This window comes from Ornithorhynchus anatinus, chromosome 4 (genome assembly GCF_004115215.2).
Source record: "Ornithorhynchus anatinus isolate Pmale09 chromosome 4, mOrnAna1.pri.v4, whole genome shotgun sequence".
Taxonomy (NCBI): domain Eukaryota; kingdom Metazoa; phylum Chordata; class Mammalia; order Monotremata; family Ornithorhynchidae; genus Ornithorhynchus; species Ornithorhynchus anatinus.
In genome coordinates, this window is record NC_041731.1 from 106613584 (window position 1) to 106641552 (window position 27969).

A 27969-nucleotide genomic window follows, 5' to 3' on the forward strand; every position below is an offset into this window, starting at 1 on the left:
CGAGTAGAAGGAAATCTACTACAAGATAAAATTCACCTCTGCTGGGCAGCAGAAGCATGGGAGAGAGTCTAGGACGGAGACTCAACTTTACTGCACAGAAGGCAATGGTAAATTATTTCCGTATTTTTACCAAGTGAACTCTATGGCTACACTGCCAGAACAACTGCAGATGGAGGAGGAGCGTTCTGGAAGAGATGTGTCCATTGAGTGGTTACGGGCCAGAGATGACTCGACAGCATAGGGCAAGACATTTTACTGAATATATCCACTTAGTTGTCTGTGATACGATTTGTAAATCATGAAACCATTGAAACACACTGAAAACATACATACTTTATGTCTTATATGTGCATTTACTGCATACATGAAAAACTTTTTTTATGATAATTTTGAGATTGGTATTTTTATTTTTGAAAAGTAATTTTAGGTTGCTTTTAAACTATTTAAACTTCATCATAACTCTCTGAGGTTTACTACAGTAATTCATCCCATCTGTGAGGGACACAAAATTAGTCCTTTGGGCCAGATTCTTTCAAAATGCATTCACACATCTTAAATTGTGGCAACTGCCATTTCCAACCATTGTTAAGTTTACATGCATTTATACAGAAAGAGCGTTCTAGTTGTTGGAAGGGTCAAACTGTATACAAAGAAAACCCAGGACCACTGTTACAAGGACACATCACTGTTTAGTTTGTATTTCTTATGCAAATTCAACATTAAACTAAAAGGACCACCAAAAAATCAGATAATTGAATATAGCTATATGAATCCATTACAAATAGCAAATGTATTGAGACAATACACACTTACACACATACACACACACACACCTATATATTTGTAAATATATATATATCTGGCTTCCCCCTGAGTCCAAAACCTGTTGTAGAAAGGTAACTTGTTAGTATCTGTTTCTTGAAATCACTGGAAACATTTGTATGAGTCTTATCAGTGAAGTTTCAATTTTCTATGGTTCCATTTTAACTTGCCTAATCAGTTGAACAAAAGTACTTTATGTAAAATGATTCCTTCAGTTGCCTTAGCTACAAATCCCTGCAGTATACTATAATTGAAATCTACTCACGTAAGTTAGGAATAATTAGGACCCCAAATTAAGCCAAACACAAAGTTAATTCAAATAGTCAGCTGCTGTCATTTAAATGGTCACGGGGTTTTATTGTTGCTTAACATTTCTGAATGCTTTTAAATGCACGCTGTTCTTTCCTCACTGGATAGTATTTTATTCCAAATAGAAATGAGACCGAAGAGCCAAAGGTTTACCAGAGCTTGGCACCTGCGTCCTACCTTGATCCAGTCTTTTGTTACAGAAGTTTGGCCTGTTATTGTCACTGTATCTTTACTATAAGTCAATTAACAATACTGCTAAGCAAACGGACTGACAGGCCTAAAAGACTAGCACTACGGTAAATATGCCCAGAAACACTGAATCTGCTCTGAGTGCCATTCTGGAAAGAAAAGTAAACTTTTGCAAGATGCCACCAGGCGTGTCTTTGTTTAAAATCTAGAACAAAGGCTCAGTATTAAACGAACTTCCTGTTACAAGTAAAAGGAAAAAGTCATGTCAAAAATTGCCATAAATCTGGGGAAGAAAAGCATTTGTGTAGACCTGATATATACAAGGGTGGAATGCAGTAATTTAAGCTGTTAAATGAGTAACAATTCTGTGTATTAATTCTATTCTTCCAAATTCGAAACTAATTAAAATGACTACCCAATAAAGACAGAACCTTTGCATCACTGAATGTACACTTTACACAGACACAGACAGAACCAATGCTTAGGTAAATAATTTTATTCAGATATACTGCTAGATAATCATAGGACTCTAAAATGAATACAATGAAATAGATACTTATTGAAGATCTTTTCCTCTATACTATTTTAAACAATATTATCAGTATCTTTGAAAACTAAGGCATTTTACTAAAAGTTCAACATTATTTTAAGAACAGTGCAGTATATATAAATGAAGTGATTTCCTTAATGTGACCAAACTGAGTCTCTCTGCCACTTGTCAGGTGTGTAACTGTGGGCAAGTCACTTCACTTCTCTGTGCCTCAGTTACCTCATCAGTAAAATTAACTGTGAGCCTCAACGTGGGACAACCTGATTACCCTGTATCTACCCCAGCGCTTAGAACAGTGCTCTGCACATAGTAAGCGCTTAACAAATACCAACATTATTAAATGTGCTCTAAACTTAAAGCCACAACCATATTCTCCTAAAGAGAATCAAGCACTCTCTAACCTATATGAACTCATGGAATTTGTAAGAAACAAAGTATACTAAATAATATTCCACTCCTTTGCCTAAAGGCTTCATTACGATTTGGAGAATTTACAAAGTCAAGTAATTCAAAAAATGATCCCAAGCAAGTCAAATACTATTTGATACTGAGAGGTGGAGAGGGAGAAAATGATGGAAAGAGAAATGCTTTCCAGTCTGGAGGAAAAAAAACAAAAAACTTTTAAACATCCTTGTGTTTACAAGGGGTAAGCATACTTATAGATTTTTTAAGTATAGAAAACTCCATTTTTGTTCTGAAATGGATTAGTGAAAATCTCACCTTTAGGACAAACTAACATTAGCAGAGTCTGTGCTATGAAGGAAAGATTAATGCTTTTGGAGTCTGTTGCACCATTCTCCATCTAAAAACCTGCCCCAGGAATTCTGTCTTATTTGGCATTGACCACTGGCAGAAAGCACTGCAGTTATTCAAACAAGGAGCCTCCAAGCATATGAAGATTGATCCTGTTTCAAGTACTCTCTGATGAGACACTGTCTCTAGGAAATTGGAGATCATTTCTGTTTGCAGAACATCTCCTGGATTCTACCACAGAGCAAAAAAAAAAGGGTTCCAAGCTCATAGCCAACTGGAGACAATAACTGATCGTTCAGAAACAAATTCCAACTAGTCAGAGGAAGTCTTTAGTACAGTACTGGAAAGCAGATTGATAATGGTGGATGAGCATAGACTACTAAACCATTAGGATCATTGGGGAATTGTGTTAGAGAGCAAGGTCACAGAGGCAGTTATAAGAACAGAATCTCCAGCCAAAATTCTGTCTACATCCGCTCAACCTAATGTTTTTGAATCACCATGCTGAATTGCCAGAAAAAAGTCTTAGTATCAAATATCTCATCGGATGCATTACTGCCATTATGTCATTCTCATATTCTGTGGAATTTTTTCCATCAAATATGCCCACAAAGACAAGACCCAAATATCACTATAAACTTAAAAAAAAAAAACACTTGACACAGTATACAAATACAATATTTCTTTAGCTGTTTCCATTTAAATTGGTGTCTTCTTGGCTAGAAGTCTTAATGAACTATAATTCCACATCACAAACCACCAAACTGCCCACCAAGACCTTTCCATTTCTCACTCTTTAGTGTGCTACAATTTCATTTGTTGCACATATTGTTCTTATTAAACAGTAGAAAAGTGTAAATGGCAACTATTCTTTTCTGTTAACTAAAGCATATTTATCTTGAAACCACTGAAATGTATGATCAGTTTTAAATGGCCACAAAATCGTATTTTTCCAAATGACATATGATGAATAAACTAGTGGTTCTGAATTGTGCATTCAAAATTTCTTTTAAAAATACGTCTTCAAAAGAAGGATAATACAATTTGAAGAAAATATTAAAAAAATTATGATTAGAAGTCATGATTTAGTACAAGATGATTCTAAGAAATTGGGTCAGATCAATAGGGAAAATAAGAAAAAAGATCATTACGGCCTGAGAAGGAGGTTCAGATTGCTCAGAAATGAACATGAAAAATATCTTTTAAAAGCCAAGTTAGAAAACTAGAAAAAAAATTTAAAAATATATCATAAAATGGTGGGTCCAGTATAAAAAAAACACAGGGTTTTATATGTGATATCAAATATAAATCACACAAATTTGATAACGTCAAATAAAACCAAACCAAACTTATATAACAAACATGTAGCGATTGAAATACAGGTATGAAAATATTGTTTCGGTAAGAACTAGATCGGTTTGGACCATCAAGGTTCTATTTTGATGAAGTGCGTTATGGAAGTAAATTCATATTGTTGTAATTGAATACCTCTGTGAGGGAGGGGATTCTCAGATGAAAATGTATTTGACCGTTTTCTTATAACCTAAACTGGGTATGCAAATTCTGACTGCTAGTCTCAGTACTCCCTCAGGCTCCGTGAGCTTGACAAACAGGTGGATTTAGCAGGTCACTAGGGCAAACATCAACATGAGTCACAATTTCCCAGTCCACTGTGTCTTCTCGGAATGAAGTCTCTTTTCTCTTTCTCCTTTCCCTTTCTCCCTCTTAGTACCTTTCCTCCTCCCCGCTCTGTTGTCAGTGGAGAGCTTTAAATTGCTGAATTGAAACTGACTGCTGAAATAAGTAGCTTACTAGGAACAACAGAGCTACAACATAACTACAACAATGAATCCATATTTTGGTTCCTATTCCTAGGCCACAAACCACAAATGCCATTTTTTTTACAGTACCTTCTAAATAAATGACAAATTTAAAAGCTTCACTTAATGCCTTGTCAGTAGTAAGACTGACATAAAACATCAAGAGAGACTGGAGGGGAATTCCTAGGAAATGGCATCCTCATTGTTGAAATTTGAAAGAAATGTTTCTAAAATGTTGACTAATTATTGTATCAAATGCTGAGAAAAAAGGAGTGTCTTATTTTGTCCCCACTGAATTAATTCAGTAGGCATTCAACAGCAGAATGTTGTAAAAGAAGATTGTTATTGAAAATGAAATTAAAAATAGAAATATACAGTTATTAACATATTTTCTCTCTCAGGGACATATTCATTTACACTTCTGAATTGTCTCAACTTCACGTAGATGGACTGAACCAGCCCTGTATAATAAAAGGACGGAAGAAAGAAGCACCAAGTGAAATAAAATTATAACAGTTTTATTCTTCTAAAAATAGCCCTTAATTTGAGTTAACAAAAACTCAAATATCTACTGAACAAACTGGTTTTAAACTTTAGTATGATAGTTTGAGTGCCATGCTTGCAAATGGAAAACATGTTATGCAGTCATGAGGCTTTGATTCTTATGCAACAGTAAGGGCTGCTTTTTTGGTGACTATTTGTTACAATATGTCAGAGATCTTTAGATCATTTGCTTACATTGATTCAAATAGGCAGAATGATGAGATTTGGTACCCTAAAGAAAATTACAGCAACTTTGGAGAATATGCAATGTTTGCAAAAATAGTGAATCCTGAAATATTGATAAATCAATGTATCAAATATTATGATTTATCAGTGAATAAAACGAGTAACAGGATAACTAAAACAGAAGTTGTATGATGTGAAATTTAGTTAACATTTAAATGATTTAAACTGAAACGTTACTACAGTAATATGTCTCAAGGATGAAATAACCAGTAACAGGATAACTAACACTGAAGTTGGATGATTTGAAATTTAGTTGGCATTAAAATGATTTAAACTGAAATAGTACTACACAAATATGTCTCAAGGATACATTACAATTTGGACAATTATGAAATTGCTAGCAACAAAATTTTGACAATTTTTTTTGGTTAAATGAAATACACTGGCTAAGTATTTTAATACTCAAATTTTATATCGTATAGGATATTCATTCACCTAGTGCACCAGTTATCTGTGTACCATGATGCAGAAAGGGTCTTAGACCATGAGGACACTGAAAAAGCTAAACTACTGAAAGGAATTAATTCTTAAGGTTCACTGCAATATATGGGTGGCCTGGAGTTAAATCAAAAGATAAAGATAAATAACAAAATTATCAGGATTAGGAAAATCATGGGCTGTGTGCTAGCTGAGTAGTTAGTGAACTTTGGGGAAAAAAGAAACAATGTCATATGTAAATGATTAGGTAGTTATGCTATGAAGTATTTTTAAAAAAAAATTACATATGCTTTAAACATTATAATTCACCTAATCATAGATATCTAGTGGTGTGACAAAACATACAAACCTCAAAAATGGTGAAAATTAGCCACACAATATTGTGGCCTATGATTTGATAATGTCTTCTATATTTAAAAAATTCAGAGGGGAATATGTGTATATATAATAAAAGTATTTTAATTTTACAGCTCTTAGACTTGAATGGAGCATGAACCTGAAGCATCGACCCAAGGAAAATTGTATGAGAAACAACAGCTCACGAGGACTGAATTATTGAATAATTGAATGATTATTGAATTACTGAAATCTATAGAGTAGATACAAAATTAATAAAACCATGGTATACTTTCTGTTAACAAATTTATAAGTCAAAGATTTATTTTAAAATTAACTTTTTGTATTGAATTTAGGACTAGAATCAAATACAAAATTCCACCAGCTAATATAAAATTATTACTTTTTTGCTATTGCATATGTTCTTTCATGTATTACTATAAATCTTAGCATGATAAACAATCACCTTTTTAGATGTCTGCTGCAGCATAAATTCCATCTTTTTATACATAGAATTTCATAATATTTTTACAGTTTTCAGGAAAAAGCTGTTACAAACAAATATGTTCAACTAGGATAATGCAAACAAGGCTACAAAGATTTTAAATGTGTACTGTAAAAAGCAGTAAACATTTAGTTTGTTGTTGAAAAATACTCCAGAATAAAATCATTGTAAACTAAATACTGATGAACTGTTTGAAATTACTTTAATTTGCATAATAGTGAATTAAAATAATATGGGTAGTTTTTCCGCACAGTGCGTAGAGAATTAACAATCCGGCTCACAGTCATTTAATAAGAGTTGTGACTCCCATTAATCCTAATATAAGTCATGTAGTCAAATCCCTAGGCACCTTGCTGAAAATTTACCCCCTAGTCTTCAACTAATCTAACACAGATCTGAATCTAGAGAAACAAAAAATAAAAAAGTAATCAATTTAGGCTAGTGATGGTAGTTAGATTAAGTCTATCGGGTCTCTTCCTTGTGGTTGATCATGTAAGTATTCCCATTGTGAGAGAAGAGGGTTACCTTATAATGAAAAGTGGTAAATTGAAGCAAGTGTTTAAGAGGGTTCTAAAAATGTACATTTGCCCTTAGCAATGTATTAAGAAAAATAAACTGTACTTTCTCCAGATTTAAATCTATTTTTTCTTCATCAGTACACAGTGTCTCTAGAACACCAATACAAGTTCTCATTTTGCAAAAAGGAAGTTTATAATTTACTTAATCTGAAACAAGTTTGTAATTCCCACTGTTTTTCACAAGAAAATTACAGGGTCACTTTTCTTTGAAAAAAGGATGATGATCAAATTGTACACATAATTGTAAAAGATCAGGGAGAACTACTATGTCTGCTGAGAGGAAAAGCAGATAAACATGTTTTTCATCAAAATCTACATGGCTCACATATTGAAGCATCCAGGATCTTCAAAACCCAAGTATTTTCATTTGTATTTCTGAATAATGATCTCCACTCCAATAATGTGAGACGTATGCAACCTTTAAATGCCATCATCATGAAAGGTTTAAAAAATTCCAACTACCCCTTCATTGTCTCAACCCCAAATCGTGAGAAATGTTCCTAGTTTTCTTCTGCCCTTTCCCGACACCTAGAGAGTACACTCAAAGACTTGCAGACACAGAGTCATGCTTTCATAATGGAAGAATTTACTTGACCATATTTATCAGAAAGTGGGTATTTATTTTTAGGATTTAAATTTACTTTAAAAACTCTTGGTCCTATATGACTCCAAGAAGGAAGTGGAAATGTTTATTCAGCTATGTTCCAGTTTCCTTGCTTTGTTCAGGACAAACAGTTAAGTACATCTGATGGTAACATCCGTTTGATTTATAAACTATCTTATCTTTTCCTTGCAAACAAATAGACGTGGATCCTTAAATTCAATTAATGTATTAAGAAAAATAATAAAAACCTTTTATTAATGAAATCTAATACACTACTCTATTAGGCAAACCTATAGTCTGAAATCTACATTGTTGGCTTCCCTGAAGAGCTGCCATTATTTATAACTTGTCACTGGCATCAACGAGCACATGCCTTCATATGTCTGACTTAGGCTTGCCAGGGCTCTATTATATGGCATAACAATTCTCAAGGAAAGAGAAATTCAATTTACATTTCCACTTACTGATACATGATTCCACAGTGGGCACTATGCTTGTAAAAATGGTCTAAACTAATGAAAAGAAAACCTATTTTTCAGCAATAGTCATTTTTGACGAGTTCATTTCTCTAATAGTAGCAGCTTTCCTGAACGATCAGAAAATGCTTTTTTAAAATCTGAAATGGTTAATATCACAATCGTTTTGGTTTTACCAGCTCAAAGAAAAGCTGTGAATCAACTGCACTACAAGGCAATTCAAGTCGTTTGGAATGAAATACAAAATTATTTTCTAATTAAGATGAAATTTTTAGAAAAATAGGCTTAGAATTCATTTTATCAACTGCAAGGAATGCTCTTTGTAAAAGCTGCACTTTTCCTTTAATAAACTAGTCTGGTTCTTAATGGCTATTGCTTTAATAAGCAGAAAAAAGAATATATTAAAAAACAAGCATAAATTTTTAATGTTTTCCTGTAGAGATGTTAAATCAGTCCCACAAGCAGATTTGGGAATCTTTTTCCAATTATTGTGGACATAAAATAAATCCAAAATTAAATTAAGTCTTGACTATCACCCATCAAAACCCCATCACAAATTGATGGAAGCAGAATACGTTGATTCCATAGTTTTACATGTTCTCTTGTTCTTAGGAGAGCCCAGCATATGTTCATAAATAGACAAGATAGTGGTCAGACTGGAAAGGATGAGAACAGAAATCTATCCTTATGAAATAGAAGTTTAAGGAAAGTACTATGTGGAAATTCAAAAGAAGAACTACACTTAAGGTTGGCCACCAAGACACACACAAAATGACAAACCACTAAGCTGAGGAATTTCCTACACTTCAAAAATACAATACAAGGAAAACCATGAGGCATATTTCATCAGAATCCACGCCAGTGATACACTGGATGATTCATTCAGGCTGAAAGTTAGAATTTGATGGTATGAAAGATATGCTGTCTATAATGCTTCAGATGATAATGTAACTGTTCAGCCATCAACTTCTTGGTAACACGTTTGGCTCAAAAAGAAAATGGTAGTGGAGTGAGATGAAATAAGAACTACTAATTTTAGCGTTTCTCTCATACGCTGCCCATACTCTTTACTTCTGGCTGGACTACTGCTACTGGATTTCCCAGGTTATTTGCTTAAATTTTAAACCAATCTCTCAAGCCAAACAATGTTGATCCAAGTACTAACTCTGTGTATGCATTACATCTTCTTCCTGCCTATATGTGTTTTTCTTAGATTTTCTTTACCTGTAGGAGGTAACTACTTCAAAAACACCACCCACCTTAGCCTAATGTGTCCAAAATATAGAACTTCTCTTAAGAGCAGATATGATTCCTGACCTGATGGGTGACACTGAAAATAAAACTGCTGAATCAAATGAAGCGGTCTCTGCTTACTAGACCCCTAGTGAGTTGAGCCACTGAGCCAGCAATGAGATCGCTACCTTGATTGGAAAAAATTTCATTATGTAGGCTAATGAACCATTGGTCCACACCTGGAATCATTTTTAACTGTATGAAACATTCAAACGCAACAGCAGGGAATTTAGTTAGGTTTTTGCTTTGTTTTGTTTCCCCACAGCTGCAGAAGACCACTAATGTACACACGATTTCCATAACAAACTCAAGTAGCTTGTTCCGAGCCGGAGATTCAGGTTGCTCTAACTGATAAACCTAGTTCCTGTCATTGTACTCTTTTTTCAATTTTACTCCTAATCATGAATTGCTACTAAATTTTAGCCCATTACTCATGGCCTGGGTGAAAGCCCACTATTGTCTCAATAACTTTCATGCAACATCAATTTAATATTTGCTTATGTAAATACTTTAAATAGCGGATAATGGAACACATGAGAAAATATTTAGAAACAGAGGAATACTGTACAGTATAGCTATGATTTTGTTGTGTAATCCTAATTCCTTTTGTTTAACTGAGAATGGAAACAAGAGAGCTAAGAATTACGACATCAGAGGATTTTTACCTTTCACTCCAAATATGGGAAACATTTGGAAAATTTAGAGTTTTTGCTCGATGCAAGTAAAGTGAAAACACTTTATGCCAGAAGCAAAAACTTGGGATTTTTACTTCTCCCTATGGATGTAGAATAAATTAATAACTATCTAGACTCTACCTTAATGTATCCATATAGTTATAAACATATTTGTTATGTAAATATTTAATTGTTGAAATTTTCAGTAATTATAAAACAAGAAAAATCCTTTAAAAACCCCTATCTTTTAAAGATTGTGTAGTTTTTCTGAGTGATTTAAACTGAAAAAACTATGAACTGAAAACCACATTTCCTAATGGTCTATTTTAAATGTAGGTTTCAATGGTCAATGTTATTTTTTCAAACGTGATTTTGAGTACTGATCCTGATGATTTTCAGGATCAACAATTTCCTGTGGCTGAGTAAATCACCCTATGCATTTTGTTCAAATTATGCTTCAGACCATTACCATATTCCTAGATCATTAGCATAAGAACTTATTGTAACATTTTAATTGTTACAGTAAGCAGTTATTTTCAATACTCTCAAGTTATTGTGCTTTTTACGTAACTTACTCAGAATTATAACAACAGTATTCTAATGGTAGGAAAAATTATTTTTGCCATGCCCTTTAAATTCCTTTATTATCTTTAGTTGAAGGCTAGAATATTAATTTTTGATTGTCACAAATCTTCATGAATTTAACAAGATGTGACTGAATACTCAAAAATCCCTAACTTCCTATGTTACTCATTTTACTAACCACTGTTTAAACAATCACAGAGACCTTTTTAGCACTTACTCTGTGCCAGGCACTGTATTAATTGCTTAAGTAGATACAAGCTAATCAGGTTGGACACAGACCATGTATGATGAGGGTTTACAGTCTTAACTCCCATTTTACAGAAAAGGTAACTGAGGTACAGACAAGTTAACTGACTTGCCTAAGGTTACACAACAGGCAAATGGTGGAGTCGGCCTTAGAACCCAAGTCCTCTGACTTCCAAGGCCAGTGCTTCCAGGCTACTAAGCCATATTGGTTCTTGACTTTAAGAATTTAACTTCTATGTTTGGAAATAGAAAGCTAGGCATGTGGGAATATAGCTTATCACAAAATGAAGGCATTTTTTTCCATGGTTAACAACTAGCTGTAAAACGTAAGTAGCCTACTGCACATTAATTTCTAGCAACCCTAACCTTAATGGTTTTTGGGCTCTTTTCCCGTCTATTAAAACTAGGTTTCTATGTAAAAATATTATATAATATAAACCTATGAAAACAAAGAATATCAATAAGATATCTGTGCAGAGTCTCTAACAAATCACAAATTATTTATTTAGTGTTAACTATAAAAGATTAATAATAATAATAATGTTGGTATTTGTTAAGCGCTTACTATGTGCCGAGCACTGTTCTAAGCGCGGGGGTAGACACAGGGGAATCAGGTTGTCCCACTTGGGGCTCACAATCTTAATCCCCATTTTACAGATGTGGTAACTGAGGCACCGAGAAGTTAAGTGACTTGCCCAAAGTCACACAGCTGACAAGTGGCCGAGCAGGGATTCGAACCCGTGACCTCTGACTCCAAAGCCCGTGCTCTTTCCACTGAGCCACGCTGTGAGTGCTCTCAATGAATAGTCTATTTAATAGTCTAACAGTCTATTCCCTGCTTTATCAGCAAAAAAAAAAATGATCTCGAATACAATTTGGATAAAACCGAATTCCTTAAGAATAGTCACTTGCTTATATTCCCTAATATGGGCAGTTAACTATTCCCTCTTCTACAAATATTAAAGAACTGTACAAACTTTAGGTTTATGAAAGCTATTAATAAAAGCAGTAAGAAGGCAAAAGTAATGATAAAGAACTCTAAATAAAAACAAAGCTTTCAGTTCTATTAATTAGTGCAAAAAGAAACAGTAGCTGAGAAATTCACTTGCGAATATGTGTGTGGTTTCCCCACTTAGGATAAGCAGAGAACTCCTATAAAGGGGCTGCACAGACATTTGGGTGCTGCTGACTCTTCAGCAACCAAGCAACCAATATTATGGACTGACAACGTGCATAGGACTTCCCTGAGTTCCAGGTAAGAGGATTCTCACCATCAATAACACTTGCACATGAATTGTTTTTTGGTAGCAGAGATGGTTTACACTGAGGTGTTTGCACTCTGTTGCCTAATTCCTTAGGCACCCAACCTGCTTTTTGAGACGGCCTGCTCTGGCCTGCTTTGTGAGATGGCTGTTAAGGTTATGGGTACAGTCTTTGGTAGTGGAGCAGTGTAACTGCTTCTGCCCTCTAAGCAGCCGATCCTGCTTTGCCTTTTTTCATTTATACACCGTTGTTAAGTCAGTCTTTATGTTTAGAGTGCTCACTTTTTACAGCCTGCTAGCAGTAAGGCTTCAATAAATTCCACTGATTGATGGAGTAAGGCACTCACATTCCCTGTGTCAATAGTTTAAATTTGGGCCCCAAATATGGCTTGCGGTTATGGAACAGAATATCGCTACCAGTGTAATTTGCAAATCACGTACTCTCAAGTACGGTATTATACTTGAAATGACAAACTATAATCATCCCAGAAGAGATTATACTCGTCATTGGAATTTATGAATTATCTGCACATTGCATTTTAGTATTCTCATATTTACAAATTTTTAATTCTTCAATCACTTGGACAGATCCAGAACTGCACAGAGTTATTTTCATTGTTTCTAATTCACCTCAATTTAAAAATAGGAAAGGGAAAAAAATAAAACCTCTTTCTTTGGAATAGAAATTTAACAAAAATTGTAACTTACCTTCCGTACACTGTAAGAAGCTAATTATGAGAAGTAGCCAAAGACTTCGCATCCTGCAATCAGAAGACACCATTATTGATCCCTTTAAATATTTTCTTTGTATTCCTTAATGAATCCAGGTATAAATGCCAGTTTCATTGAATCCAGAGGCCTGCATCATTGATCTTCATATCTGAAAAGCAAACAAATCCATCAGCTCTTCTACATGCTTGCTACAAAATAACAATACACAAAATGATATGTAGAAACTCACTGAATTTTATCTGAATGAATTTCTGTCCCTTGAAAAAAAGGGGGAAAATAATGCCATTTTATATCTGGTTTGGAATCTGGTTAAGTGTGCCAGATATTTGCAATTCACTTCCTAACAACAGTATTTATAAAGAATAAAATTACAAAGAATTCCTTTAAGCAATATCCATGTAGTGATATACACATAAAATTAATTTAGGCTTGGGGGGGGTGGAGAAAAACATATAAAAATATACAGGTCACGGTAACACTTTTAACAAAACCAACCATTATCTCCCACTTCCAATTGGCTCAAGGTCTAAACTCAAAGTGATCTTGGATTATCTGAACAAATCCGCCACTACCTTGTTTTGGGCCAAGTACACTGCTGCCTGACAGTTTGAGCAGCATGAGTTGAGTATGAACAATAGGAAGGTTTCAGCAAACCACAGCTGGAGAGAGAAGGAGGGAATGAAGGACAGAAAAGGACACTGTGCCATAAGACTGAATTCAACATTCTTAGCAATATCTCCCAAATGACCTGAAGCATGGACCAGAACCAGAAGGTAAGGCTATAAATATCCGGCACTGCACACCTAAAACATACATACATGAGCACCTCTATACACAGGGATTACATGCACTAAGAGATAGAAAATTCAAACCAGAGACACACAAACTTGGATTCATAGATGTTATTAGAAGAGGCAGCAATGGAAGGGCAAAGGCCTGGAAATAAAAAAACCTCAGGTTCCAATCCCATCTTCGCCATTTGCTTTCTGTGCAACCTTGGGCAAATCATTTCATTGCTCTATACTTCAGTTTCCCCATATGCTAATAAGGACTCAATACCCGTTCTCCCTCCTTCTTAGACTCTGAGCCTTTGGTGAGGCAGGGACTGTGCCTGACCTGGTGAACTCATATCTATCCCAGCACTTAGTACAGTGCTTTGTTCCTAGTAAGCACTTATCAATTAATTAATTTAAAAATTCTGATTTTCATACCTTTTTATCTAGTACTAAAAAAATCAATACTTTCTTATCCTTAAAAGAGGTGAATTATCATTCTAGTACCTACTTGTGGATTTGCCAAAGTTCAACAGAAGAGGAGAACCAAAAACAAGTGATCAAGGAATAGGTTGCAGCTGCCACCATTTTAATCTCAGCAAGTGGGCCTTCAAGGACAGTGTCGTCAGCAAGGACGCAAATCCCAAGCCTCCTTATTTGGTTCGGGATGGATATCGGAGCTTTCCATTACAACCCTGTCCAGAGAACTTATCCTGACAATTTGATTTTGAGTGGGAATGTGATGTGAGCGAGTATAATGCTCACACCTAAGGGATGAGAGATGGATACAATTATGGGGTTGGAGTTATTTGTTGGGCTACTTGGAGTATGTACGCCACTGTGTCTTCCTATGCACGTGTGTACACCTGCCAAGATTGTAGGAATATCAGAGACAAGAGAAGCAGGGTGGCAGAGTCTGTGTCATATACTTAAGTGCTCAGTACAGTGTTCTGCACACATTAAGTGCTCAATAAATATGCTTGAATGAATATATCGCCCATATTTCCTAGGTCCCTACTGTAATTCCAAATAGCTGCTAAATTAATATTGGCAATGAAGATGACAGTGATGATGGTGGTAGTGTCGAGGAAAAATGATGGAAAGAAAGGAGCAAGATGAAGAAACAACAGGAATAGAGACAAGAGTAAAACTTCACACAGTATGTGCTCAATAAATAAGATTGAATGAATGAATGAACTTGGAAATCTAAATGCGAGGAACAGAAGAAACAGAGGGTGAAATCTAATTATAAAAGAACAGAAAGGACATGAAAGGAAAAATAAAACACACATAAGAGGATTTTTCACACATTTCAGCTGTTTTTGCCTGGCTATTTGTGTTCACTATTTTATATGACTGGGAGTCTTTCAAGCCCAAAAAGCTTTACAGTAAAAAATGCGTAGACTCAAGGTTACTAGAGACTGGAGTCACAGGCACTTGGACAAGCAAGAACAATAGAAGGCAGTGTCCTACAGCTTTCTCCTGAATTAAGCATTTATCTCAGTGCTCTGTACACAGCAAGAATTAAATATGTTTGATTATGAACAACGCAAGGGAAAGAGAAATTGTGAGGGTAATTTCATGGCTTTAAATTTGGGTCTTAGCAGAGCAGATCCTTATAGCTAGCTGGGTAGGGTGTGAGTCTCTGTTCTAATCCTAGATACAAACAGAGATGCCAATCTTCAGTTTCTCCAATCAACTTGAACAGAACCCAACTGAAAGCCTCTAGAATTAAATAAGCTCTTGTGGACTAAAATGCTTATCAATCCACCTGGAAGATGACTAGTCTTCCTCTTTTTCTGGCATGACTTCGTAGAGGAAGGGAGAAGAGAAAAATAAAGTCTAGATCCCACCTACAGGGGTAAGACAGCATACCTGAATGGGAGAAACCTTTATGGACTTAAATTACCTGTATGGGATATTCCCAGCTGGAGACAGAAGGAAATAAAACGAAAGGTGGGCTCCAAGACTTCTTTTAGGTCTGTGTACTTAGGGTCCTTAATCTTATCCTTTCCCCCACCCCCACACCCCCTTCTCCTTATCCCTCATCCCAACCAGGCAGCAGAAGCCAAGGAAGAAGGAGGAGAAAGTAGAACCTCTACATTCTGGTCCCTGGGAGTGCATCCAAACCCTAAATTCCTACATTGAGTCACAACATCTCATGTGTCAAAAGTCACAAGACCTATTCCCTCCCAATCCAATATAATTCTTCCAGAAACTTGGGAAACTTCAACAGGTGACAGATAAATTCTTTCACCCCACTTGGGGCCTTAGAACCTACAGCTGATCTCCTTTATCTCCAGTACTGTGGTTCAACACAGCTGATGATCTTACACTGGCTTTCCAAAGCCCTTGCCAAGTTCTTGTGGGAATGGGACAGTCATCTTCCTGAGGGATATTTAAGAATGCAATGCCCAAAGTTCAGCCCAAGTAGCAAGTGAAGATAAAAAAAAAATACCAATATTTCCTTGGTTGCTGACAATTATTTATCCTTTTATTAATTTGCTAAAACCCAGATCGACTGAGCTACATAGAGCATTATGTATGACTGCTGCTAACAAGCAATGCTGGCAGAATAAAAACCTGAGAACTAAGCACTGTCCCACACAATGCACAAAGAGAATTTCGATTAATCCATCACCTGTCACACTCAAAGGGCTAATCAGTGAACCATTTCATGGACCCTACAGACTTCTCAATATGATTTTATCAAGCAATTAGAATAATTTTAGTGTGCGGTTGAGGCACATTAACAGCCATGAGTAAAATTAAGTCAGTCTTGCAATTGCTCCCAATCCATGCAGAGAATTTTGAATGCCCAGGAATTAGTTTTAATGGACCTTTTTTATTTCAATGAGATAAGGCCTATGGGCTGCTTCACTACATGCACAACTTTTGAAAACTTTAGCTCTTTTTGAAGATAACCAACGATCAGCCTGTGTTCTGTCATACAGTACCTCAATGAGTTCTTGTTTGTGGAAAGAAAAGGAAGGAAGAAATCAGGGCCCTGTTAAAGATTGATGACTGCCTTCTAGGAAACAGCTGCCAAGATTGGAAAACTTCTGGCAAAGAGGGTATAAAGTGAAAAAAAAAAAAATTTTAAAAAGCCTACATACACAACCAAGGCCTCTTTGTCGTCTTGGCCAGGGTTGAATACTTCATGGTCACATTTTAAGTATATAAAGAATAAGGGTATTCTTAGGCTGAGATTTGAGAATGCCTGTGGAACACACAGAAAAAGTAAAGACTAGACAGCTGAGAAGTCAGTGAAATAGTTATTTTTAGACAAATAAAAACTAGTAGTCATGAATTTTCAAGGCAGTTTCAATCAAATAAAACTTGAGTTCATCAGTCTTCCAGGTTGTGTAAAAGCAGAGAAGCCAGTTGAGTTCCTCAGCCTTATGTGACCCATATCCCTTAGGTTTTCTCCAATTAGACATTTTCTAAAGGTCAGATAACTTTGAATATAATTTTCAAAATCAAAATAGGATGATTTTTCTGTAATCCATAGTACTAGAAGTATCCTGATGCACAGGTTTTAATGAAAATCCATGTATTTTAAAGACAGCAATCAGCTAAAAGGAACAGAGATTACAATTTGTAATCAGACTAATCTCCAAAAAAAAAGTTTAGCCCAAATGCACCTACAGCCCAAAGACATTTAAAAGCATGTAGATGCTGACTGCTGCTGACAGACATCCTTCAGACGGTAATTGCCAGAGAAATGGAGGCAGGACAATGCATTTCACCAAGCAAAACAAAAACAACAAATAAAACAGGAAAGGCCATATTAAATTGCCTCTTTGCAAACAGAAGAGCAGATAACTCTTAAGTGTTTCCCCTGTGCTAATAACTTAAAACCCTTTGGGAGGTCCTCAGATAGCTTTTACACCATGGGACAATGAAAGAAGAAGAGAAAAAAGGTTCTAAAGCTAATTGCCATTGACAATAGGATACAACTATAGATAAAACTTCCATTTCATCGTCAAAATCTTCAACAGAACGATTTTAGATAATCTAAACTACTCCTTTCACAGAAATTCCTGTTTATATTTTTCTGAAGACAAACAAAAACATAAAGAAGAAACTACCATGCTTAGATATACATTATAAACTGACCTTTCCCCAAACATTTTTGTTCATTTATATAAGGTCATTAGATTAAAAGGAAAATTCTAAGTATCCTTCGGTACTTTCATGTAAAAAGTCAATTAATGCTATTTACAAACTTCCAAATCTGAGTTACGGGAATGTGCCTCAGCACTGTTTATATTCTGACAGTCCTGTGTTTCATATTAAACTTATGTAACAGACGGCTGTAGGCAATCAGACGGTAACATGTTAACTTTTATTAGCTTCACTAAATAGTCCATATCCAAATGGTCAGAAAAATTATTTAAAGGGTAAAATTATAAACTGTTTTAACAGCTAAACATTAACATTCCATTACAAGGAAATCATATCAAATCTCCTAAGTTGCAAGGCTTTGTGGGGAAAAAAGAAATCTAGGCAACAAATAACTCAGTTTAACTGGCATAACTTTAACGACATTGGTAAGGAGGCAGTCTGGTTCTGCTTCTAGTTAAGCAGGCTATGGAAAAGGTGAAAGAAAAAGATAAAATTAGCTAAATCTCAAACTGGCTAATGTGGATGAATACTCCATTACAAATATGGCCACACTAAGAATCCACCCCTGGAGACTTTATCTTTCGTTCTGTTCTTTAAAAGATTCATTAATTAGCACCTTAACCACTATATTTCTAACATAAAATATCTTTTTTTTTGGAAAGGACTGATGGGATATAGTGTTGCAGGAGGAATTGCACACTAAGTATTAGATCTGACTAGGTCTGTGTCATGGAGTCTGAAAGTTAAAAAGCCATTTTTATGCTCTCACGTGCCTTGTACTGTACTGTACTACACATCAATACTCCAATGATATGTTTTTGCTTGTGGTAAGAAATCACTTGGAATATGGTTGAAGATTGCTACCTAGAAGCCTTTATTTTCTTACCGAGTAGCCATGGACTCAATCCCTCAGCAAAGGCAGTGGCAAGAAGCAGTTAAGTGTTTGAGAAGCAGCTTGACTTAGTGGCTCTAATCCCGGCTCCAACACTTGCCTGCTGTGGGACCTTGGGCAAATCACTTAACTTCTCTATGCCTCAATTTCCTCAACTGAAAAATGGGAATTCAATAACTTTTCTCGCTCCTATTGAGACTGTGAACCCTATTTGGGACAGGGACTGTGTGTGAAAAATACCATAAAAAAACAACCGCCCTGCAAACATTTTTATGCTGAACCCAATTTTCCTCCACCATTTCATAAAAAAAAAAGAATTCTTGTCAAAGTCATTAGATTATAAACTTCTTGAGGGTAGGGAATCCCATCATATACTTCTTCAGTACATTCCTCAAGGGACAACTATAGTCCGTTTTAAAATGAAGGAGTTGTGTTCATGAAGAACTTTGCATTAAGGAAAAATAGTGTTTCAGTGCTCACACAGTGCTTGACCAATGCTACACAGGTGTACATAATGATTTCTTCCAGCATCACACTGTGCTCTCTCCCGGCTGGCTTGGCTGGATGAAAACAGGGGTGAAATGTGGAATATTCTCTACCTCCATGTTCATATCCAAAAGACTTATTATTCCACCCATCTTCAAAGCATCATTGAAGGGACATCTCCTCATTTTGTCTTCCACTCCCGTCTGCATCACCCAGATTTGCACCCTTTATTCACCACTCCTACTCCTAGCCCCAAGGCACTTATGTACATATCTGTAATTTATTTATATTAATGTCCAACTCCCATCTAGACTGCAAGGGAATGTGTCTGCCAACTCTGTTATATTGTTACACTGTACTCTCCCAAGGGTTTAGTACAGTACTCTGCACACAGTAAGCACCCAGGCTCTTGTTATATCCCGGCTAGACTATTGTGTCAGCCTTCTCTCTGATCTCCCTTCCTCCTCTCTCGCCCCGCTCCAGTTTATTCTTCACTCCGCTGCCCGGCTCATCTTCCTGCAGAAACGATCTGGGCATGTCACTCCCCTCCTTAAACACCTCCAGTGGTTGCCTAACAACCTCCGCTCCAAACAAAAACTCCTCACTCTAGGCTTCAAGGCTCTACATCACCTTGCCCCTTCCTACCTCTCCTCCCTTCTCTCTTTCTACCACCCACCCACCACGCTCCGCTCCTCTGCCACCCACCTCCTCACCGTAGCTCGGTCTCTCTCGCCTATCCTGCCGTCGACCCCTGGGCCACGTCCTCCCGCAGTCCCGGAATGCCCTCCCTCCTCACCTCTGCCAAACTAATTCTCTTCCCCTCTTCAAACCCTACTTAAAACTCACCTCCTCCAAGAGGCTTTCCCAGACTGAGCTCCCCTTCTCCCTCTACTCCCTCTACCGCCCCCCCTTCACCTCTCTGCAACTTAACCCTCTTTTCCCCCCATTTCCCTCTTCTCCTCCCCCTCTCCCTTCCCATCCCCTCAGCACTGTACTTGTCTGCTCAACTGTATATATTTTCATTACCCTATTTATTTTGTTAATGAAATGTACATCGCCTTGATTCTATTTAGTTGCCATTTTTTTTTACGAGATGTTCTTCCTCTTGACTCTATTTATTGCCATTGTTCTTGTCTGCCTGTCTCCCCCGATTAGACTATAAGCCCGTCAAACGGCAGGGACTGTCTCTATCTGTTGCCGACTTGTTCATTCCAAGAGCTTAGTACAGTGCTCTGCACATAGTAAGCGCTCAATAAATACGAATGAATGAATGAATGAATGAATGAATGAATGAAAACACATTATGAACATAAACTCTGTGGTACTCCGCACCCAGCAGGGGGTCAATGAGTACCATCCGTTATTGGCAGACATAATGTGTGGAACATGACACTTTTTGTGGTATTACATTCCTCCCTGGTTTGATTCAAGTCCACTGATTTTTATCAAGAAAGCAACTACTATAAATAAAACACTTGAGTTCATACAGTATTTCTGTTCCTAAGACTGCATGTGATAATTCTGCCAGCCAGCTCACAGTACGTATTTTGATCACTTGGGGACTTGGTGAGAGAATGTAAATGACTTAGCATAGCCCATCAACTCCACTGGAAAAACAAAAGTGCAAATTCTGCTCAGGAGTCTTATCCTAAATTAAAGTCCTATGAAAGTGGCCTGTTGATTAGTAAGGAGGCAACAAGAAGGACTTTTTGGACAGTGGGTAGAAAAGACAATGTCTTTTCATCCAAACTCCCAACAAAGAAATCTCAAGTTCAGTAGCATAGATTTTGACTGATTCATACACCCTGAATTAAAACTGAAGCAGATCTCATAAAATCAGTCTCCTGGTTAGCGTCAAGTTACAATAGTCATTAAAGTACAGTTTCTTGGTAAAACAAAATCTAACTCCAAAAAAAGCCCATGAATTTAGTAAAATTTAACAAATGACCCAAAATGTGCATAACTATTTGGCAAATCCATGGGCTGCCTCTACTAATCAAAAGGGATAATAAATGTAAGAAAATCACATTTTAATTCTGATTATCCATTCTGCTTGGACAGCCTCACTTAATGTAACTTCTGTTTTAACAGGTATTGTGTGTGTGTATGTGTGTACATGTATGGTGTGTGTGTGTATACACAAATGGTGTTTTTGAGTGTGTGAGTGTGTTTGTGTGCATGTTTGTTCTGCAAACCCTAACAGCCAAACTTTGTCCCTGTTATCAACACAGGTTAAAGCACGGACATTCCTGGAAGTTTTCAATCAAAAAGGCAGAAGAATAAACATTTGTTTGTGCCAATCAGAAAGACTATTTTGGCTCTAGGCTCTCTTCTTATGCAAAGTGAAAATTTCTTTTTATATTTTAATTTCTACTATAGCCTAAAAACTTTGAATGTTCCCCTTGCCACTGAAGACTACAGGGGGAATCAACTCTAAACAATGAAAAGAAGAAAATCCTATGAAAATGGTGAAAATGATCCAATGTTCTTTTGAGTTCTCTCTTGGAGGCAACTCATCATAGGACACTATACCATGAAGCTCAGGGAAGGAAAACTGGTGATCCGACCTCTCGCTCACATCCTGCCTCTGGCCTGGAACACCCTCCCTCTTCATGTCCAGCAGAAAATCACCTTCAAAGCCTTTTTAAAACACATCTTCAATAGTATTCAATAGTATTTATTGAGCGCTTACTATGTGCAGAGCACTGTACTAAGTACTTGGGATGAACAAGTCGGCAACAGATAGAGACAGTCCCTGCCGTTTGACGGGCTTACAGTCTAATCGGGGGAGACGGACAGACAAGAACAATGGCAATAAACAGCGTCAAGGGGAAGAACATCTCGTAAAAACCATGGCAACTAAATAGAATCGAGGCGATGTACAATTCATTAACAAAATAAATAGGGTAACGAAAATATATACAGTTGAGCGGACAAGTACAGTGCTGTGGGGATGGGAAGGGAGAGGTGGAGGAGCAGAGGGAAAAGGGAAAAATGAGGCTTTAGCTGCGGAGAGGTAAAGGGGGGATGGCAGAGGGAGTAGAGGGGGAAGAGGAGCTCAGTCTGGGAACGCCTCTTGGAGGAGGTGATTTTTAAGTAGGGTTTTGAAGAGGGAAAGAGAATCAGTTTGGCGGAGGTGAGGAGGGAGGGCGTTCCGGGACCGCGGGAGGACGTGACCCGGGGGTCGACGGCAGGATAGGCGAGACCGAGGGACGGTGAGGAGGTGGGCGGCGGAGGAGCGGAGCGTGCGGGGTGGGCGGTAGAAAGAGAGAAGGGAGGAGAGGTAGGAAGGGGCAAGGTGATGGAGAGCCTCGAAGCCTAGAGTGAGGAGTTTTTGTTTGGAGTGGAGGTCGATAGGCAACCACTGGAGTTGTTTAAGAAGGGGAGTGACATGCCCAGATCGTTTCTGCAGGAAGATGAGCCGGGCAGCGGAGTGAAGAATAGACCGGAGCGGGGCGAGAGAGGAGGAAGGGAGCCTTCCCTGACTAAGCCCTCATATCCTCTTTTCTTACTTCTTGCATGTGGATTTACACACTCTATTCAACCCTCCCTCAGCCCCACAGCATGCACATACATATCCATAATTTATTTATATTGTCAGTATCCCTCTCTAGACTGTAAGCTCATTGTGGGCAAGAAACATGTCTACCAACTCTTATACTGTAGTTTCCTAAGTGCTTAGTGCAAGCAGTAATATTAATTGACCACAGAATCCCCAGATAACCCTCTCTGGATGGAAAAGGTATAGTTCTGAAAGCGTAGTTAAACATATTTCCAAATAATGGATTCAATCAGCTGTGGTCAGCCGAGAGACAACTGCAGAAAACAGGCCTCTTGAGTGATAACTCAGCATCAAATGGCCAGAGAAATCCAGAAAACCAGGGTAGTTTCAGATAGCAGAGTGACTTAGTGGAAAGAACCTGGACTTGGGAGTCAGAGACCTAGGTTCTAATCCTGGCTCTGCCAGTTGCCTGCTATGGACTTTGGGATAGGCACTAAACTTCTCTCGGCCCAGTTTTCTCATCTTAGAAGCAGCGTGGCTTAGTGGGAAGAACATGGGCTTGGGAGTCAGAAGTGCAGGGTTCTAATTCCGGCTCTGCCACTTGTCTGCTGCGTGACTTTAGGCAAGTCACTTGACTTCTCTATGCCTCAGTTCCCTCATCTGTCAAATAGGGATTAAGACTGTGAGCCCCACGTAGGACAACCCGATTACCTTGTATCTACCTCACTGCTTAGAAGAGTGCTCGGCACATAGTAAGCGTTTAACAAATGCCATCATTATTATTACTCTCCATGCCTCAGTTACCTCATCTGAGCGTGTTAAATATGACGACAGCTTAAGAAAAGAGGCATAGTCTAAGGCAGCTTGCACTCCCTTCATTAAAGTCCAAGGCTGTTGAAACAGCAAAAGAAATGCTTCTCAACTTCAAGCCAACATTAGCCAAATTTTATGAACATTAAAAATTTGTAATGAAGTTCCAAAACACAAATGTAACTACAATTCAAACTAAAAAAAAAATACTTCTTACAAGAAATGCTTTCCCCACACAACTTTCCAAGAATATTCAAAACAGATGTTTTTTTCTATAGAAACTATTATTTTCATATCTCTCATAAGCTTTTTTGCTTTCCAATATGTCTATTTTCCAGTATGCCAGTAGGCTACTTGCTTGAGTTCCTTTTTAAAAGCACAGAAGAAATTCTGTCTGAAGTGAAGGTAGCATGAAGTCTATTCAAAGGAAGAGTTTCCATTAGAAGCAGCGTGGCTCAGTGGAAAGAGCACGGGCTTTGGAGTCAGAGGTCATGAGTTCGAATCCCACCTCTGCTACTTGTCAGCTCTGTGACTGTGGGCAAGTCACTTAACCTCTCTGTGCCTCAGTTCCCTCATCTGTAAAATGGGGATTAAGACTGTGAGCCCCACGTGGGACAACCTGACTCCCCTGTGTCTACCCCAGCGCTTAGAACAGTGCTCTGCACATAGTAAGCGCTTAACAAATACCAACATTATTATTAAGCTGAGGGTATGGAATTCAATTTATTGAAGTATTATATCTTTTTCACATTTTACATAAAAAATTAAAATACAAAAGATATCACTCTGAAAATATTAATGTAAACAAGGACATCTTGTAAAAAGGATTCCAAATACCAAGATAGTTTGGATTTTTTATTAATTTTTGTTCAAAAATATCAACCTTCATATATATGGAAGTTTTGGAATTTTTCAAAAGTGGAAAGTTGAGTTTTTAATTTGACTTACTTTTATACTTGGATATTTATATTTCTAAAACAAGATACAATTGATTTTTAAATATGCTAAATCAGATCTCCTATTATAATAAGCAGACAGAGGAAAAACATGTAATCATTGTACTCAATGTAATTAGTACTGAATTTTAATACTATAAACAGGACTATGGTTTTAATGTTAGCGTCTGTGATATCACGGTATAATCACTGTGCAACGATATATGAAACAAAATCAATTGTGGCCCATAAAATGCAATCTTTACAGCATTTGGCTCACTGCACTGAATCTTTGGCTCATAAATCACTGTTATTAGCCATTCTCTGAATCAATATTCAAATTCCCTCTTGGTCTATATATACGACCACTAAATGAAATAAAAATGACCCAAGACTTGTCGACTATCTGATCATCAATAGTATCAGCATGGATTTCTTAGCTGTAATGATGTTAATCTGGGTAAAATACGTCAAATGGTCTTGGAAATAACATGAAAATTAAATACGAAGTGGCTAAAGAATTAGAAAGAATATTGACAGACTAAGGGTTGTTTTTATTAAAGATTACCTATTGGCTGTAATTCTCACTGTGATTTTATAAGTAATTGAATTTTAATATTTATAGGAGGGATCTTAACCTTCGCTGAAACACTTATGTAATAAATTTGATTTTTTACAAATGTCAGAAATCACTTAAATATTTAGTTATGCAAATGTTAAAAAATCAATTAATGTCCATTCAAAAGTCTGAGATTTAAATAAGTTAAGGACTAATGTCTTCTTCCTCAATAAGAAACACACAACTAATAAAACTTAATTTTTTTTTTACAATAGTTATGGGATGAAGAAGCATCACCGTTGCTGGAAGGCCTCCAAAGGCAGCCATAATGTTTTGTTTTCCAGAGGTTAAGTCCACATGGACCAAACCCAGTGCAAGATTTACAAAGTTTAATCATGACTTCCAAAGGCTTTCACAGATCATATACTATGGGGTTATTCTAAGTTGGCAAAATGAAGTTGAAAATTGAGGGCATACTCATATAATTCAAATAGAGAAGCGTTTTGCGCTTTTTTTTTGCTTTTAGCTATCTGGTCAAATCCCCTCTCAGGTTCGTACTTGGAGAGTTTCCAGTCCTCTACCGGTCTCGGTTACGGGAGGGAGAGTTAAGCAGAGGCCTGACCATTCCATTCCTAGCTTAGGCAGTGGCTTGCGAGTAGAAGGCCATCTGCTACAAGTCAAGCCTCCCCTGTACCAGGCAGCATTGGCATGGGAGAGAATCGAGGGCAGAGACTCAAGTATACTGCGCAGAAGGTAAACCAATTCCGTATTTTTACCAGGAAAACTCTATGGATTCACTACCATAACGATTGCAGGTGGAGGCGGAAAAGATGTGTCCGTGGCGTCGCTATGTATCAGAGACAACTCGACGGCATAAGACAAGAAAAGATCGGGTCAAATGCTCCTAATTCTTCACTTTCATTCATTCAATCATATTTATTGAGAGCTTACTGTGTGCAAAGCACTGTACTAAGTGCTTGGGAGAATACAATATTTAGTAGTATGGATATGAATCCGGATATGAATGATAAATGAAACTGTATCATTTATTTGATACTGCAATACACATATGAAAAGAACTGTACTGGAAACTTCCTTGTACACTAAGTCCCAGAAATTCATGGGACAATTCATTCATGCTTTGTCCTGTCCTTTGGGAAGAGCATGTGCTTGGGTTTTAATCCCAGTTGCAGAACTTGCCTGCTGTGTACCCGTGGGGAAGTCTCTAGTGCCGTAAAATGTGGGTAAGGTTCTCCTTCCCCTTTAAACTGTGAGACACAGGTGGACCTAATTAACTGTTATCCACCCCAATATTTAGCACACTGCTTGGCATTTAATAAGCATTTAACAAATACCACTATTATTATTGTTGTTACTCTTACTATTGTGCTGAGACCTATTTGACCCAATCAAGTCTGATAAAGAAAAAAAAATCGAGTCCAAAAATATTTTTGCATAGCACTGAACAAGTCATGATGTGAATAATAATAATAAAAATACTTGTGATATTTGTTAAGCGCTTCCACAAGCAAATTGGGTTGAACACAGTCCCTCTCCCACTTAGGGCTCCCAGCCTTAACCCCCATTCTATAGATGATGTAACTAAGGCACAGAGGAAGTGAAGTGACTTGCCCAAGGTCACACAGCAGAGAACTGGAGGAGCCAGGATTAGAACTCATGATCTTCTGACTTCCAGGCCCGTACTCTATCCACTAGGCTATGCTGCTTCTCTTAATGTGAAGAATCAAGGCAGATCAGGAGGCAATCCTTTGCAGATTGTGTGTGACACAATCTGGAAAGCAAAGAAGTAACAAGACAAGATAGAAAACAAACTTAAATAAACAAAACGGTTATGCTAAGGATAACATATGACATAGGTTAGTCAGTGTGCATGTGACTGAAGTATTCTTGTTTGACTGGAAAACACAGCCAGTATTTGTTGGGCTCTGATTATGCAAACCATATCATTCTCTTCCTTTACATTATGTCATCCTAGTGCTTGCCACAGAAAAGGACAGGGAGTTCCTATTTTGACTAGTATGAAAAATAACAATAATAATAATGGTGGTATTTGTTACACATTTACTATGTGCCAAGCACTATTCTAAGCGCTGGGTTAGATACAAGGTAATCAGGGTGTCCCATGTGGGACTCACAGTCATAATCCCCATTTTATAGATGAGGTAACTGAGGCACAGAGAAGTTGAGTGACTTGCCCAAAGTCACACAGCTAAGTGGCGGAGCCAGGATTAGAACTCTCGACCTCTGACTCCCAAGCCTATGCTCTTTCCATTAAGCCACGGTGCTTCTCTTAGTAGTGCGCAGCACAGAATAAGACAGGAATTACTTTAAAATCTATAACAGGAGACGTCTCAAGAAGGGTTTGAAGAATGATTTACTTTTCATGCAATATGGCCTAGTGAAAAAAGTACAGAGTTGGGAGTCAAAGTACCTGGGTTCTAATTCCAGCTGTGCCCCTTGTGCCTATTTGATCTTGGACAAGTCACTTTAACTTCTCTGTGCCTCAATTTCCTACTCTGAAGAACTGGAATTAATCCCTTCCCTCTTTCGCTGTGAGCTCGATCAGAAGCTGTGTCCGTCCGGGTTATCATGTACCTACACCAGTATTTAATACAGTGCTTTCTATATAACAAGTGCTTAACAAATACCATTATTATTGGGGTTGCCATTTTTTTCACATCTGTAAAAAATAATATTAATAGTAATAATGATAACTGTAGAATTTGTTAAGTGCTTACTATGTGCCAGGCACTTATACTAAGCTCTGGGGTAGTTACAAGTTTGTCAGGTTGGACATAGTCCCTGACCAAAGTGGGTTTCTCAGTCTTAATCCCCATTTTCCAGATGATGTAACTCAAGTACGGTGAAGTTAATTGTCTTGCCCAAGATCACAAGGCAGATA

At 37.3% G+C, this 27969-nt stretch overlaps 1 protein-coding gene across 43 annotated transcripts in view; it reads right to left on the reverse strand.

Moving 5' to 3' along the window:
• The window catches only part of ADGRL2 (adhesion G protein-coupled receptor L2), a 701088-nt gene that overhangs the window by 161282 nt on the left and 511837 nt on the right, over window positions 1–27969 (reverse strand). For all 43 annotated transcript variants that reach the window (XM_039911908.1, XM_039911906.1, XM_039911911.1 and 40 more), the window contains one exon: window positions 12938–13109. In XM_039911908.1, coding sequence (XP_039767842.1) covers window positions 12938–13010 — 73 coding nt within the window. In that variant the 5' untranslated portion in view covers window positions 13011–13109. The remainder of the gene's footprint in view (window positions 1–12937; window positions 13110–27969) is intronic.